The 18,351-nt window shown below is 45.0% G+C and overlaps 1 protein-coding gene across 1 annotated transcript in view; it reads left to right on the forward strand.

Annotated features, from left to right (window-relative positions):
* Nucleotides 1–18,351, forward strand: part of LOC311100048 (rho guanine nucleotide exchange factor 28-like) — a 132,365-nt gene that overhangs the window by 74,406 nt on the left and 39,608 nt on the right. The window contains 2 exon segments of the mRNA XM_084140790.1: nt 13,044–13,153; nt 13,323–13,597. Coding sequence (XP_083996916.1) covers nt 13,044–13,153; nt 13,323–13,597 — 385 coding nt within the window.

The raw sequence follows: 18,351 nt of genomic DNA on the forward strand, positions 1-18,351 counted from the left end.
GGAGGGTTTGTATTTGTGACCGACCGCCTTGATTCAGTCTTATGTAGCAAAATTTGAAAATCTGTTTTTTACATTGGATAAAAGCAGAGACACAGAGCTACAACATGGTATATCATACACTTCATTTGAGGAACAATGGGAAAGTAATTCTGCTTTGAAAGTTGATAAACTTGTAATCTCATTTTTGAGAAAATGGCCTTAGAATGTGTTGGTATCTACTGAACAGCTCTTCTTTGTATACACCCATTCAGCATTGTTCACACCCTCTTAAGCTTTAGCCCCACCCATCTCGTTTCGCTCTCGGGGCATTCAGAGTGCACACTGGACGCTCTGGCTGATGAGTAGGGTTGATCCGAGCGTTCTGACCTCACAACAGCAGTCAAGCACCTAAGCTAACTGGCTAACATTGGCCAGCTTGCTAGCTACTTCCAGAAACAAAATTGGGATTATGGTTCATTGTTTACCTCTGGATAACATGAAAACAGCCAAACCATCTCTGCTAGGGCGACCATTTTACTCGCCCTAGCGGAGCTGGTTAGGCTGTTTTCATGTTATCCAGAGCGTTGGTGACTGTAACTGTGCTGCTGGCAACAATTTAATTAAGCTTTTTTGCCGACGTTTACTGACACCAGCCATATTCAATGGGTGTTGAGCATTCGTAAATTCATCAGTTATTCTGTGCTCTGGCATACTCAGACTGAATTTACGAACGCACCCGAAGTGGTTACTTGCATAGTGGAGTCATTTGTTAAGACATGTAGCTAGCTAGCTAGGTAAACAATGAACCATAATCCCAACTCATGACGTTACTACCCTGCATGAATCTGCAGGTAGCTAACCAACCAGGTTCAAGTAAAAGCACCCGATGTGTAACTGATGATGAATTCTGTCAGTCATTATTACCTCCAGTTAGGCTTAGCCTGAACACACTCTCTACATTAGACAAGGTTCGCACAAGGTGCTTAAAGTACTTGAATTTGGCATTCAAGTACTGGAATACCTTGAAAATCAGACATTTTCTCAAGTTGAGAGGAGAACAGATAATGACCAAATATGTTTATGAAAAATATTAGAAACATATATTGGTCTTGGAAATTAATTTCCAAGCAGACTGCCAAGTTTTATTTCCTCACGTGTTTCGCGCTGTGGTTGCCAGGCGAGCTCACTCATTGCACCCACACTGCCACTCAGCCAGGCAGGTACAGAACTGACTGATTAGGTGCCGCCAAACGTCACAACGATAGCTAAAATGCCGGGCAAATTTAGATTCAATCCTGCCTTTTGTGCGTATGGAACATTTCTGGGATCTTTTATAACACTTTACATGTTTTGTTTTATATTTTTGTTCAGTATAGTTTGCCCACCTTTTTTACCACTACATCACTGGTCCCAACCAACCCACACTTTGACATTGCAGAGCATGGGTGAGTTGGCTCTGAAGAGCCACATGAAATGGAAAGACACAACGCTGCATTCTGCGCTCTCCACTTCTTTCCATTATCAATATTTATTTACAGACACTGTAGTAAACTACAGTCTAATCATATTTAAGTTAATTTCATATTTAAGTTAACTGCCACGTGATTCTCCGTCCATGCGAAAAATATATGCTTTTAATACAATAGTTAGGCTAACGCATACAAAGCAGAAAGAGGACCGTTTCCAAATAATCTGTGGGACAACAAAAATATTTTCATCCCAAAGTCATCTGTCTGACCGCCCGCTCCCGCCTGCAGCATGAAAACTGCCGACCGCGCCGCAATGATCTCTGTCGGGACCCGCAGATCCCCCCCTCTAGTGCACAGTCAGTACACAACACTGCTTATCATGTTTTAGCAGGATCAGATGGTGACAGGAGTCCCAGCAGGGTCAGACAGCCAGGGAAGACCAGTCTACGGAGCTCAGGTGAATTTTGCAGTATATTAACAACATCAGTGAATTATACAAAGTTCCATCTTGAATTGAAGGGTAGACCTACAGTAGCTATATGACATTAGTTTAAGCTTAAAGCTACAGTCTGGGATCTGGGAATAATGGTCATTTAAATTATTGAACCATTGATTATATTCTTGGATAATATAATGTATAAATTAATGTACACCAAGGTAATTCTAAGTCATGCCTCATCTTAGGAGGATCAGGTGACAGGGGTCTCAGCAGGGTCAGGCAGCCAGGGAAGACCAGAGAGCTGAGGTAGCTGACGGAGCTGAGGTGAATATTTGCAGATACAGTGGGGAAAAAAAGTTTTTAGTCAGCCACCAATTGTGCAAGTTCTCCCACTTAAAAAGATGAGAGAGGCCTGTAATTTTCATCATAGGTACACGTCAACTATGACAGTCAAATTGAGAGAAAAAAATCCAGAAAATCACATTGTAGGATTTTAATGAATTTATTTGCAAATTATGGTGGAAAATAAGTATTTGGTCACCTACAAACAAGCAAGATTTCTGGCTCTCACAGACCTGTAACTTCTTCTTTAAGTGGCTCCTCTGTCCTCCACTCGTTACCTGTATTAATGGCACCTGTTTGAACTTGTTATCAGTATAAAAGACACCTGTCCACAACCTCAAACAGTCACACTCCAAACTCCACTATGGCCAAGACCAAAGAGCTGTCAAAGGACACCAGAAACAAAATTGTAGACCTGCACCAGGCTGGGAAGACTGAATCTGCAATAGGTAAGTAGCTTGGTTTGAAGAAATCAACTGTGGGAGCAATTATTAGGAAATGGAAGACATACAAGACCACTGATAATCTCCCTCGATCTGGGGCTCCACGCAAGATCTCACCCCGTGGGGTCAAAATGATCACAAGAACGGTGAGCAAAAATCCCAGAACCACACGGGGGGACCTAGTGAATGACCTGCAGAGAGCTGGGACCAAAGTAACAAAGCCTACCATCAGTAACACACTACGCCGCCAGGGACTCAAATCCTGCAGTGCCAGACGTGTCCCCCTGCTTAAGCCAGTACATGTCCAGGCCCGTCTGAAGTTTGCTAGAGTGCATTTGGATGATCCAGAAGAGGATTGGGAGAATGTCATATGGTCAGATGAAACCAAAATAGAACTTTTTGGTAAAAACTCAACTCGTCGTGTTTGGAGGACAAAGAATGCTGAGTTGCATCCAAAGAACACCATACCTACTGTGAAGCATGGGGGTGGAAACATCATGCTTTGGGGCTGTTATTCTGCAAAGGGACCAGGACGACTGATCTGTGTAAAGGAAAGAATGAATGGGGCCATGTTTCGTGAGATTTTGAGTGAAAACCTCCTTCCATCAGCAAGGGCATTGAAGATGAAACGTGGCTGGGTCTTTCAGCATGACAATGATCCCAAACACACTGCCCGGGCAACGAAGGAGTGGCTTCGTAAGAAGCATTTCAAGGTCCTGGAGTGGCCTAGCCAGTCTCCAGATCTCAACCCCATAGAAAATCTTTGGAGGGAGTTGAAAGTCCGTGTTGCCCAGCGACAGCCCCAAAACATCACTGCTCTAGAGGAGATCTGCATGGAGGAATGGGCCAAAATACCAGCAACAGTTTGTGAAGACTTACAGAAAACGTTTGACCTGTGTCATTGCCAACAAAGGGTATATAACAAACTATTGAGAAACTTTTGTTATTGACCAAATACTTATTTTCCACCATAATTTGCAAATAAATTCATAAAAAATCCTACAATGTGATTTTCTGGATTTTTTTTCTCATATTGTCTGTCATAGTTGACGTGTACCTATGATGAAAATTACAGGCCTCTCTCATCTTTTTAAGTGGGAGAACTTGCACAATTGGTGGCTGACTAAATACTTTTTTCCCCCACTGTATACCTATGAAGCAGTATGTAAATATTATTAAAGTGACTAGTGTTCCATTATTAAAGTGGCCAGTGATTCCATGTCTATGTATATAGGGCAGCAGCCTCTAAGGTGCAGGGTTGAGTAACCGGGTGGTAGCCGGCTAGTGATGGCTATTTAACAGTCTGATGGCCTTGAGATTGAAGTTGTTTTTCAGTCTCTCGGTCCCAGCTTTGATGCACCTGTACTGACCTCGCCTTCTGGATGGTAGCGGGGTGAACAGTACGTGGCTCGGGTGGTTGATGTCCTTGATGATGCCGTCTGGGCCTTCCTGTGACATCAGGTGCTGTAGGTGTCCTGGAGGGCAGGCAGTGTGCCCCCGGTGATGCGTTGGGCAGACCGCACCACCCTGTGGAGAGTCCTGTGGTTGCGGGCGGTGCAGTTGCCATACCAGGCAGTGATACAGCCCGACAGGATGCTCTCAATTGTGCATTTGTAAAGGTTTGTGAGGGTCTTAGGGGCCAAGTCAAATGTATTCACCACACTGTCTGTGTGGGTGGACCATTTCAGATTGTCAGTGATGTGTACGGCGAGGAACCTTCTCCACTGCGGTCCCGTCGATGTGGATAGGGGCGTGCTCCCTCTGCTGTTTCCTGAAATCCACCATCAGCTCCTTCGTTTTGTTGACGTTGAGGGAGAGGTTATTTTCCTGGCACCACTCCACCAGGGACCTCACCTCCTCCCTGTAGGCTGTCTCGTCATTGTTGGTAATCAGGCCTACTGCTGTTGTGTCATCTGCAAACTTGATGATTGAGTTGGAAGCGTGCGTGGCCACGCAGTCATGGGTGAACAGGGAATGCATGAGGGGGCTGAGCACGCCTCTGTGTTGAGGATCAGCGAAGTGGAGGTGTTGTTTCCTACCTTCACCACCTGGGGGCAGCCCGTCAGGAAGTCCAGGACCCAGTTGCACAGGGCGGGGTTCAGACCCAGGACCCCGAGCTTAATGATGATCTTGGAGGGTACTATGGTGTTGAAGGCTGAGCTATAGTCAATGAACAGCATTCTTACATAGGTATTGCTCTTGTCCAGATGGGATAGGGCAGTGTGGAGTGCGATGGTGATTGTATCGTCTGTGGATCTATTGGGGTGTTATGCAAATTTAAGTTTGTCTAGGGTGTCATGTAAGGTAGAGGTGATATGATCCTTAACTAGCCTCTCAAAGAACTTCATGATGACAGAAGTGAGTGCAATGGGGCTATAGTCATTTAGTTCAGTTACCTTTGCTTTCTTGGGTACAGGAATAATGGTGGACATCTTGAAGCAAGTGGGGACTGCAGACTGGGATAGGGAGAGATTGAATATGTCCAAAAAGACTCCAGCCAGCTGGTCCGTGCATGCTCTGAGGACTCGGCTAGTGATGCCGTCTGGGCCTCGACCTCGACATCATGTCTTGGTTTCTGCTCTGACCTGCACTGTCAACTGTGGGACCTTATATGGACAGGTGTGTGCCTTTCCAAATCATGTCCAATCAATTGAACTTACCACAGGATGCACCTGAGCTCAATTTCTAGTCTCATAGCTAAGGGTCTGAATACTTATGTACATAAGGTATTTCTGTTTTATATTTTTGATAAATTTGCAAAAATGTCTAAAAAACAGTTTTCGCTTTGGCATGATTCATTTTTTATTTTATTTTTTTAATAAGGCTGTAACATAATAAAATGTGGAAAAAGGGAAGGGGTCTGAAAAATTTAAGAATGCACTGTATAAGCTTAATGTTAATTAACATAGCACATTAAATTGAATGACATTCGCTCTTATGTGAGACTAAAAAGAGCTAGCTGAAAGCCATGCCTAGAATAAACCATGCGTGCAATCTTCTGATAGGCTGCCGCTGTTACAGTATTCTGCCAGCAAGTGATGTGTATGTTGTCAACAGAAGAGTAAGTGAAGGCACAGTGGGTTACTAGCAAGGTTGCTAGCAGCAGCACGTGTCCTGTAGGTTACTGGCAACATTTTACCATTAATTTATTGTGACTTTTAGTTTCCAGTTAATAAATTACATATTTACATTTACATTTTAGTCATTTAGCAGACGCTCTTATCCAGAGCGACTTACAGTTAGTGAGTGCATACATTTTCATACTGGAACAAGTTGCCATTAATTTACTGGGAAATGTACAATAACCTCTTCACAGTACAGCTCATTACTGACACATTCTCTTACCAAGTTTGCCGAACAGACAGTGTCAAAGGAAGTGCTCTACTCACATAACCATCGAACACTTAAACTGCTACAACACTTCCACTGATGGTTGGCATAAATACACATCTATTTCATCATGCCCCCAAATATGCTAATGACCTCCACCAGTACAAGTGCAGTGATGATCACACCTTATATAAAAAATATTGGGTAGAAAAATGTCCCATTATATCTATAAGGTACCGAGCTGTACCATTTGAGTTCATATTTACATTTAAGTCATTTAGCAGACGCTCTTATCCAGAGCGACTTACAGGAGCAATTAGGGTTAAGTGCCTTGCTCAAGGGCACATCGACAGATTTTTCACCTAGTCGGCTCGGGGATTAGAACCAGCAAGCTTTCGGTTACTGGCACAACGCTCTTAACCACTAAGCTACCTGCCGCCCCATGTGTACCTCTGAAGTGTACAGTGCCTTCGAAAGTATTCACACCCCTTGACTTTTACAAATTTTGTTGTGTTACAGCCTGAATTTAAAATAGATTATATTGAGATTTTGTGTCAGTGACCTACACACAATATCCCATAATGTCAAAATGGAATTATGTTTTACAAATTTGAAAAAGAAAAGCTGAAATATCTTGAGTCAATAAGCATTCAACCCCTTTGTTATGGCAAGCCTAAATAAGTTCAGGAGTAGAAATGTGCTTAACAAGTCACATAATAAGTTGCATGGACTCACACTGTGTGAAATACGTTTTTAACATGATTTTTAAATCACTACCTCATCTCTGTACCCTGCACATACAATTATCTGGAAGGTCCCTCAGTCGAGCAGTGAATTTCAAACACAGATTTAACCACAAAGACCAGGGAGGTTTTCCAATGCCTCACAAATAAGGGCACCTATTGGTAGATGGGAAAAAAAAAAAAAAAAACAGACATTGAATATCCCTTTGAGCATGGTGAAGTTATTAATTACACTTTGGATGGTGTATCAGTACACCCAGTCACTACAAAGATACAGGTGTCCTTCCTAACTTAGTTGCCGGAGAGGAAGGAAACCACTCAAGGATTTCACCATGAAGCCAATGGTGACTTTTTAAAACAGTTGAGTTTAATGGCTGTGATAGGAGACAATTAAGGATGGATCCACAACATTGTAGTTACTCCACAATACTAACCTAAATAACAGAGTGAAAAGAAGGAAGCCTACACTACCAGTCAAAAGTTTACAGAATAATAGTGAAGACATCAAAACTATGAAATAACACATATGGAATCATTTAATAACCAAAATAGTGTTAAACAAATCAAAATATATTTTATATTTGAGATTCTTCAAATAGTCACCCTTTGCCTTGATGATAGCTTTGCACACTCTTGGCATTCTCTCAACCAGCTTCACCTGGAATGCTTTTCCAAAAGTCTTGAAGGAGTTCCCACATATGCTGAACACTTGTTGGCTGCTTTTCCTTCACTCTGCGGTCCGACTCATCCCAAACCATCTCAATTTGGTTGAGGTCGGGGTATTGTGGAGGCCAGGTCATCTGATGCAGCTCTCCATCACTCACCTTCTTGGTAAAATAGCCCTTACACAGCCTGGAGGTGTGTTGGGTCATTGTCCTGTTGAAAAACAAATGATAGTCCCACTAAGCCCAAACCAAATGGGATGGCGTATCGCTGCAGAATGCTGTGGTAGCCATGCTGGTTAAGTGTGCCTTGAATTCTAAATAAATCACAGACAATGTCACCAGCAAAGCACCCCCACACCATAACACCTCCTCCTCCATGCTTTACGGTAGGAAATACACATGCGGAAATCATCCGTTCACCCATACCGCGTCTCACAAAGACACGGCAGTTGGAACCAAACATTTCCAATTTATACTCCAGACCAAAGAACACATTTCCACCTATCTAATGTCCATTGCTCGTGTTTCTTGGCCCAAGCAAGTCTCTTCTTATTATTGGTGTCCTTTAGTAGTGGTTTCTTTGCAGCAATTCGACCATGAAGGCCTGATTCACACAGTCTCCTCTGAAAGGTTGATGTTGAGATGTGTCTGTTACTTGAACTCTGTGAAGCATTTATTTGGGCTGCAATTTCTATATTTTGATTTGTTTAACACTTTTCTGGTTGCTACATGAGTCCATATGTGTTATTTCATAGTTTTGATGTCTTCACTATTATTCTACAATGTTGAAAATAGTAAAAAATAAAGAAAAACCCTTGAATGAGTAGGTGTTCTAAAAGTTTTGACCGGTAGTGTATACAGAATTAAAATATTCCAAGACATGCATCCTGTTTGCAACAAGGCCCTAAAGTAAAACTGCAGAAGATATAGCAAATAAATGAACTTTATGTCCTGAATACAAAGTTTTATGTTTGCGGCAAATCCAACGCAACACATCACTTAGTACCACACTTCATATTTTCAAGAATGGTAGTGTCTGCATCATGTTATGGGTATGCTTGTCGTCGGCAAGGACTAGAGATTATATTTTTTTAGGCTTTCCAACAGACACTGGGAGACAAATTCACCTTTCAGCAGGACAATAACCTAAAACACAAGGCCAAACATACACTAGAGTTGCTTACTAAGACGACATTGAATGTTCCTGAGTGGCCTAGTTACAGTTTTGACTTAAATCTGCTTGAAAATCTATGGCAAGACTTGAAAATGGCTGTTTAGCAATGACCAACATCCAACTTGACAGAGCTTGAAGAATTTTGAAAAGAAAAATGTGCAAATATTGTACAATCCAGGTGGGCAAAGTTCTTAGAGACTTACCCAGAAAGACTCACAGCTGTAATCACTGCCAAAGGTGATTCTAACATTTATTGACTCAGAAGTGTGAATAGTTATGTAAATTAGATATTTATGTATTTCATTTAAAATAAATTAGCAAATATTTATGTTTATGGGGCATTATACAGTATGTACAGTAGATGGGTGAGAAAAAAATCGATTTAATCCATTTTGAATTCAGGCTGTAACACAACAAAATGTGGAGTAAGTCAAGGGGTATGAATACTTTCGGAAGGCACTGTACCTTTGACCTTTTTGTACCCCAGATAACAACGTGGTACCCTAACCATACCATAACTTGTTTTAGAATATTGTATGAATAAACAACCAAGAGGTTGCAAGTTCAAATCCTCAAAGAATGAATGCAGACTCTATGTCAAGTGTCCTTGAGCACTGCAGTTGTACATTGATGTTTTGTTGGTTGTGATTATTGGACAATTATTTACTTGATTCTGGGCAGCTTTTATCAAAGTGCAGAAATGTATTCTTGCCAATAAGTCTATGGCCATATCTCTTTCACACTCGCAGATCTGATGGCATAGTTTCACTCTAGCAGGACATTTCAGGTTGCTAGTGACCAAGAGATTATTAATTCAAATCCTATTTAAGGCTGAGTCCCAAGTGTGGTCACAGTACAAAATTATGCAAGATTCTTTACAGTAATTAAAATTAGAATACAGCAGCAAATCAAATCAAATTTTATTTGTCACATACACGTGTTTAGCAGATGTTATTGCGGGTGTAGCGAAATGCTTGTGCTTCTAGCTCCGACAGTGCAGTAATATCTAACAAGTAATATCTAACAATTTCACAACATATACCCAATACACACAAATCTAAGTAAGGAATGGAATTTAAGAATATATACATATATGGACAAGCAATGACAGAGCGGCATGGACTAAGATACAGTAGAATATTATAGAATACAGTATATACATATGAGATGCGTAATGCAAGATATGTAAACATTATTAAAGTGACTAGTGTTCCATTTCTTAAAGTGGCCAGTGATTTCAATAGGCAGCAGCAGCCTCTAATGTGCTAGTGATGGCTATTTAACAGTCGGATGACCTTGAGATAGAAGCTGTTTTTCATTCTCTCTGTCCCAGCTTTGATGCACCTGTACTGACCTCGCCTTCTGGATGATAGTGGGGTGAATAGGCAGTGGCTCAGGTGGTTGATGTCCTTGATGATCTTTTTGGCCTTCCTGTGACATCAGGTGCTGTCGGTGTCCTGCGGTTGCGGGCGGTGCAGTTGCCGTACCAGGTGGTGATACAGCCCGACAGGATGCTCTCAATTGTGCATCTTTAAATGTTTGTGAGGGTTTTAGGTGCCAAGCCAAATTTCCTCAGCCTCCTGAGGTTAAAGAGGCTCTGTTGCGCCTTCTTCACCACACTGTCTGCGTGGGTGGACCATTTCAGTTTGTCAGTGATGTGTACGCCAAGGAATTTGAAGCTTTACACCTTCTCCACTGCGGTCCCGTCGATGTGGATAGGGGGCTGCACCCTCTGCTGTTTCCTGAAATCCACGATCATCTCCTTTGTTTTGTTGACGTTGAGTGAGAGGTTATTTTCCTGGCACCACACTCCCAGAGCCCTCACCTCCTCCCTGTAGGCTGTCTCGTCATTGTTGGTAATCAAGCCTAAGCCTACTACTGTTGTGTCGTCTGCAAACTTGATGATTGAGTTGGATGCGTGCTTGGCCACGCAGTCATGGGTGAACAGGGAGTACAGGAGGGGGCTGAGCACGCAACCTTGTGGGGCCCCAGTGTCGAGGGTCAGTGAAGTGAAGATGTTGTTTCCTACCTTCACCACCTGGGGTCGGCCCGTCAGGAAGTCCAGGATCGAGTTGCACAGGGCTGGGTTCAGACCCAGGGCCTCGAGCTTAATGATGAGCTTGGAGGGTACTATGGTGTTGAATGCTGAGCTATAGTCAATGAACAGCATTCTTACATAGGTATTCCTCTTGTCTAGATGGGATAGGGCAGTGTTCAGGCGATTGCATCGTCTGTGGATCTATTGGGGCGGTAAGCAAATTGAAGTGGGTCTAGGGTGACAGGTAAGGTAGAGGTGATATGATCCTTGACTAGTCTCTCAAAGCACTTCATGATGACAGAGGTGAGTGCAACGTGGCTATAGTCATTTAGTTCAGTTACCTTTGCTTTCTTGGGTACAGGATCAATGGTGGCCATCTTGAAGCATGTGGGGACAGCAGACTGGGATAGGGAGAGATTGAATATGTCCATAAACACACCAGCCAGCTGGTCTGCGCATGCTCTGAGGACTCGGCTAGGGATGCCTTCTGGGCCGGCAGCCTTGCGGGGGTTAACATGCTTAAATGTCTTACTCACATCGGCCACAGAGAAGGAGAGCCCACAGTCCTTGGTAGTGGGCCGCGTCGGTGGCACTGTGTTATCCTCAAAGCAGGCGAAGAAGGTGTTTAGCTTGTCTGGAAGTGAGACGTCGGTGTCGGCGACCTGGCTGGTTTTCCTTTTGTAGTCAATGATTGTCTGTTGACCCTGCCACATACGTCTCCTGTCTGAGCCGTTGAATTGCGACTCCACTTTGTCTCTATACTGATGTTTTGCCAGTTTAATTGCCTTGCGGAGTGAGTAGCTACACTGTTTTTATTCTGCCATATTCCCAGTCACCTTGCCATGGTTAAATGCGGTGGTTCGCGCTTTCAGTTTTGCACGAATGCTGCCATCTGTCCACGGTTTCTGGTTAGGGTAGGTTTTAATAGTCACAGTGGGCTCAACGTCTCCTATACACTTCCTGATAAACTCAGTCTAAATATTCATCACAAGCTACCTGGAACGTATCCCAGTCCGCGTGATCAAAACAATCTTGAAGCGTGGATCCGATTGATCAGACCAGCGTTGAATAGTCCTTAGCATGGGTACTTCCTGTTTCGAAAAACCAAATACCGCAACATTTCCTAAGAGCTAGTCGCGAGGCCGCCATCTTCGTCAGCGCCAGGTCATTTTATAGAAATAACACTTTCAAGTTGTTGTATTTACTTTATTTTTACTGCAACTTTAGGCAAAGTGCAGAAATGTATTCTTGCCAATCTCCATTATGTCCACAGACCCGGTGGTGCAGCAGGTACTTCAGGTAGCTAGCAGCCATGAGGTTGTGAGGTTGACTCCCAAGTAATCAGCATACAGTAGCATACTGTCCTTTAAAATTAACACCTGAATTTAGCTGTAAAAATACTGTAGCTAGTTGTATATTTACTATATTTTCACCGCAACTAGACAAAAACCAACGGAGACCATGACACAACATTCTAAGAACGTCCTAAAAACGTCCCTGGAACAAACCGGGAACTAGACAAAACCTGCATGACTGTTTAAATTGAATTAATGTAAATTATGCCTTTCAAAGTAAAATATTGTAAATTACATTTGACACCTGGGTTGTAAATTACATTATGACATGTTGAAATTGTGCATCCCCATGTTGTCACATTTATTTCACATGAGATCGTGTTTTCATTTGCGCACATGTTATCACGTTGACATTTTTTAAACATAAAATTCACGAGATCATGTACTCACGTGCTTACATGTTATCACGTGTAATTTTTATTGATCACATGTTGTCACATGTTATGACATTAACTTAACATTAAATCACATGTGATCACGAGATCACACAAGATCATGTGTTCACATGTGAAATTCCCGTGTTTTTTCTGTAAGGGCAACCAAGCAGCTGATATATGGGAAATAGGAAGGAATCTTTTCCATCATGTATTCTAGAACTGCCATGTCAACAGAAATTGATGTTTTCTAGCATTCCATTGTCATTGGTTGCTATGCTATTCTCCTCTCAACTGGTATTGGCTAATGGAATGTTGTTTTGATGATTGTGATTGGAACAGTCTTTAATCTTTCCTAACCCATCATCAGTCTGTTGGTCTGTTTGTGTTTTGATGAACATCAATTAGTATATTTTTACCATTATGTTGTGTTCTTACATAGCACTCATTCTTTTGTGATGGTCTTAGCCCCCTGTTTGACTGATGGCCTTGCCCCATGCTCTTGGCTGTAGTTATTCTCATTTTATTTTTTATTTTTGATTAAACTTTTGTTTAACCAAAAAAAGCCCATTGAGACAAAGTCTCTTTTGCAAGGGAGACCTGGCCAAGAAAGCACCAGCAGTCAATACATCATTTAGCATCATTTAGCACTATCATTCAGAGAGTGTCTCTTGTTGTGTTGTTTTCTCCAGTGAAGTCCCAGACGGCCCACCCCAGAGGAACCCAGAGACAGTTCTCTCACTCTGCTGCTGCAGACAAATCAGCCTCCATGATCAATGGCAGGAGTCAGCTCTCCACAGAGGTACACCACCTTACCATAACTCACGCGATTGATGATATGGTATTTGAGCAGATACTTTATTGATCTATTTATCGGTTGTTCTCTCTCTCTCTCTCTCTCTCTCTCTCTCTCTCTCTCTCTCTCTCTCTCTCTCTCTCTCTCTCTCTCTCTCTCTCTCTCTCTCACTCAGGTGGATGACCTCAAGGCTAAGGTCAGTGTTGCCGGGGTAACACTGACTGACAGCAGCGTGTGGAACACAGTGGACTCAGAGGTCCTCCTCCTACAGGCCACCGACACTCCTCCACCCCTACCTTCCTTCGGACTAGAGGAACAACAGTCCCCCTTCGTCTCTCCTTCTCCCTTGCCCTCCCTCGCTGACCGAGCCCTCGCCCGACTCAACAGCCACTCCCACTCATACCTAACCAATCAGAGAGGGAGCCCACCTCTGGAGTCACCTAACCTCAGGTATCAAGCTCATTCATGCGACCCCCTGTTACTCAAGGCATTGGGTTTCTTTTTAGATCAAGAGAAGTTCTCTTTCAAATATTTGTTTCGATATCTCTCGTGGGATATGGCCAACTCCCTTATCGCAAACATGCTCTCCGAAGCCAGGTAGTCTCAACGTATCAATCCTCAGAGGCCACGGAACTGAGGACAGTATGTACCAATTAAGGTGCAGTGACGTCTAGCCAGTAGAACCTCACAAAAGTATTAGGGGATGCCCAACAAGCCGCATCGCAAATCTCAGGCCCTCCGGAGGCTGTATCCCATTTCTATTATAGGCCAATATAATAGCTTCCACAATCCAATGTAACAACCGTTGACAAGAGAGGGGCCTACCTTTGTGCAAAGCTCTTGTTCTATCCAAGTAAATGTGCGTACTGGACAAACGGTGGAGACGCTCTTCTTACGTACAAGGGAAGAGTGGCGGGTGGAAAACCACAAGCTCCAAGGCGAGACGATTGTAATTGCTGCTGACCTTACGCATAAAGGCGGGGTTGGAAAACAACGAAACCATGAAAAACCCTGGGCAAACTGTAGGCACGAATGGTGAACTGACGGCATGCAGCTCGCTCGCTTTGCGGACGTAAGGGCGACCTGTAAAGTGGTCTTAAAGCAGAGCTATGTCATCTCCACGCTTTCCAGTGGCTCAAAAGGCTGCTGTGAAATAGCCTCAAGCACAATAGACGGATCCCAAGACGGGGCTAAAGGTTTGGAAACTGGACGTAAGCGACGAGCCCCATTCGTGAAACTACATAACAAGAAGTGTTTTCCCACCGTGTTATTGTCGAAGCCTATATGACAAGCCGCGATATCGGCTAGATAGACCTTAACAGTGGAGAAGGCCTTTCCTCTGTCCAAAAGGTTGTGCAAAAAGCATAAAACCTTGGATACAGAGCATTGGTAAGGAATGATCTGTTTTTGGTCACACCACTTCTCAAAAACGCACCACTTGTTTCCATACAGTGAGCATGTAGAAGGAGCCGTAGCACTCTGGATAGTCTCAATGACTCTGAGAGGCCGGCCTGTCGCATCCAGATTTAACCTCTCACGTCCGGGTGAGGGCAGAACATCTCTCTGTTCAATTGGCTTAGAAGTTCCCTGCATAACGGGAGTTGCCAGGGCTCGTCGTACAGCACGAGAATGATCTTCGCTATCCAGAGCTTGCCTGTCCACTGAGGAGCTACTAAGATGAAGGAAAATGCCTTCTTCCCTCACTCTGACTACAGTGGGGAGTATGAGGCTTAGAGGAGGAAAGGCGTAAAGCAACACCCCTGGCCAAAGGTGTGCCAGCGCGTCCACTCCCAGTGGTGTCTCCTGCTAGCGCGAAGAACAGCGGGCAGTCCGTGTTTTCGTGCGATGCGAAGACATCTATGGATGCTTGACCGTATCTCTCCCAGATCTGTTTTCACCACTTGGGGTAATTTATGTGAGCAATGTGGAATTGCGCCCCAGCCCGTGAGTGACGCGTCTGTCGCCACCACCTTCCTCTTTGCCACTAACCCTAGGGGAGTGCCAGGAACGAAGATCGAAGGGCTCTTCCAGTGACGGAGAGCAGAGACACATGCGGATATCACATTTATCAGACGATTGAGGTGATGCCATGTACACACATTTTGGGCAAACACCCAGCGCTGGAAGTCTCTCATCCTCAGTAGTCCCAGTGGTACTACTGAGATGGTTGACGCCATCAACCCAGCACTCTGAGTCATGTTCTGAACGTGACCGAGCACCCTGTTTGCCCTGGGAGAGGCACTGTCGGAACGACGTGATGTGGTCGTCCGAGAGGGTTGCGCGATAAGAGCGAAAAACCAGCATTACGCCTAGGTATTCTATTTTCTGTATTGGCACCAAACAGCTCTTTATCTGATTGATCTTGAACCCTAGCTCTGAGAGGTGGCTTACAAAGGAAGTTGTGTCTTGTACTGCTCCCGGGCTGGGGAGCAAAGCAGGTAATGTAGGCGGAGACTCTAAACCCCTTGTTTCTCAGGGGTGTCAGAGCTGCCTCTGCACGTTTGCTGAACGTACGGGAAGCTAATGCTAGCCCGAAGCAAACCTTAGAAACCTTCTGTGTGCTGTCAGGATCAGGTCGACTGATGTGAACCAGTCACCTCAACGAATAGAGCGAGACAGTATATTGAACGTAAGCATACGGAATGTGAACTTTTTCAGATAGCCATGGAGGACCCATAGGTCCAGAATTGGGCGTACCCCTCCCCCTTTTTTGGGGAACCAGGAAGTACTGTGAGTAGAAGCCGAGGTTAGCTCTCTGCCACTGGTACCGCCCTGATAGCCTCTTTGCTTAATAGAGAGGAGATTTCCTGTTCTAATATGCGTGCCGAGTCGCCAGTCGCTATTGATTCCAAAACTGTTGAAAACGGGTGGTCTCAGAGTGAACTCCTGTCTGTACCCTTTCGTAACCATGGACCAGACCCAGGGCTGGACTGCGCATGCACGCCAGTTGCCTGCTCTTGTGGCATGTAGTGGTAATGTTACGTTTGATACCGGAACTCCAAGGCATGCGTTGAAATCGTTAAGCAGTTTACTTCGATGCAGTGTGCCGATGCTTGTATCACTTTATCAGAAGCACGTGATCAATGATGTCCGAAGCTTTGTTTTGTCGAACAACCACCTGATTGGTTTGGTATTGGTTTTGGTAGAATACAGGAGCACCCTCTTGAGGCGATGGAGTGAGTTGCCCTTTCATTGTATTTTTGCTCTGTTTGGGGGGGGGGGGGGGGGGGGGGGGGGGGAGCTGTGGCACGCAGGGCACTCGGGGGTAGAGTGGATTCCCTCTGATTTCCTTAAGAGTGAAAGCATGGAAATGGGTCGATGCACAAAGGAAAGGGTTCTAGGATCACAGATGTGCCTCGCCCCCATTGTAATGGGGGGTGGGGGGAAGTCTGTTCTCCACCTGAGAGGTGGCAGGGGCGTACCCCTAGGTCGTCGCACTTTCTTCCCCATAGGGGAATTAGCTGGGCGGGACCTCTGTGGCTGCAGCGAAGGACCATTTTCCCCACTGTCGGCCCCTGTTTGGGGATCTGAACTGTGGGATCGAAGCCCGCTGCATCGCTGGGGGCGTCGCGTGGAAGGCCCTGGTGCCAGCGAATTGCCCTCTCCCTGCCGTGATACCCTGGCTCGCCAAGGTTCCCGGGTCTACGGGGAAGGCAGAAGTTGATGGCTTCGCACTCCTGCCACATGGTGGCGACAGTTCCTTCAGCTCGACAGGAGCGTCAAGGAAATCTGCTTTCTCTTTGTCCGAAAGGCTGGACAAGTTGAGCCACAAGGTTCTCTCCCCCACCACTGCATGTCTCATGGCACGGCCACAGCCTTGAATGGTGCCTCTGGAGGCTCGGAGATTGAGGTCTGTGACGATACAGATCTCATCCCAAAGGTCTGTGTTAGGCTTGCCAACAGCTAGGAGATTATGCATCTCCAGCATCAAAATAGGCCTGGTAGGCCAGCAGTAGGGACGTAACATTCAAAGCCTGTACAGAACGTACGGCAGACACGTAGACCTTTTGGTAGATGGACACCGGTGGCTTGCCGAGGCCCAGCCTCTCCATGTTTTGACATTCATGTTGGCATAAAGTCTGGTTTTGGCTTTGCCGGTCAACTGTTTGTCCCAGTTACATTTGGCTTCTGCCACACAAGCTGGGATGGTTGGGAGGAGTTGCTTGCCTGGGATGGTGTGGGAGGGGAGTTTTCTCCCGTCGTACCAGTCGTTCTCTGCGCTGCCACCCCTCTCGGTTTCGGGCCACTCAATGCTGAGTCTGGCCACTGGCCGTTTGCAGACATCGATGAGTGAGTATCTGTCATCTAACATCAATGCGTCACTAATGGCGGAAGAGGGCCTAGAGGTAAGAGCTTGCGCCTTCTGTTCCTCCTCCGCTGCCTGAAGGAGGTTGGTCATGCCCTCGCTATCGTCGTCGTCGATAAAGAGGTCCCCTTCCCCTACCCCCTCCTCTGCAGCCAAGCCCTGGAAGAGTGGGTGAAGGCCCTCGGGATAGACATCCAAGACATCGGCCCATGAGGTCTGGGTCTGTGAGGTAGTCTCCCCGCTCGAAGGCAGTGCGGGACACGAACCACGCTGAGCTGCTCTGCACTCTCTCTGACGAAGGGTGTTAGCAGGAAAAACCCTACAATGGACACATGACTGCGGGTCTTTGAACACCGCTTCCTTGCCTGATATGGTTGTCTCGCATGGACACGGGTGTGCCAGTGCTGGGGTAGGGGCCGGATCTTTGCTCGGTGTCCCTTGGGCCAAGCTAGCAGGCTCCATGGCTCCCAAAAACAGCTAATCCGAGAACAAAGTGAAACGTAACTAGCATTCGCCACGTGAGCTAATAGCCTAGCTAGTTAGCACAGTGCTAGCTGGAGAAAGCTAATCCTGTGCAGTCAAAAACGTGATTTTACTGTGTTTTATATATATTTCCACACTATGAGGTTGGAATAATACTGAAAAATATGATAATACACTTTGAGTGAAACTGTTTGAAAAGAGTGCCTGAAATTTCAGCCTGTTTTGGTGGGATGGAGTTTTTGCCTTCCATTGTTTCTTTTTACCATTTTAATTTAAAACAGTAAGGTACTTAATTGTTATCCAGAAATGATTTGATATTGAGATAGAAACGGCTGCATTGGACCTTTTACAATGTGAACGTAGCTAGCATTCACCTTGTGGGCTAGTAGCTTAGCTAGTTAGCACAATGTTAGTC

This window comes from Coregonus lavaretus (genome assembly GCF_964263955.1).
Source record: "Coregonus lavaretus genome assembly, chromosome: 24".
NCBI lineage: Eukaryota > Metazoa > Chordata > Actinopteri > Salmoniformes > Salmonidae > Coregonus > Coregonus lavaretus.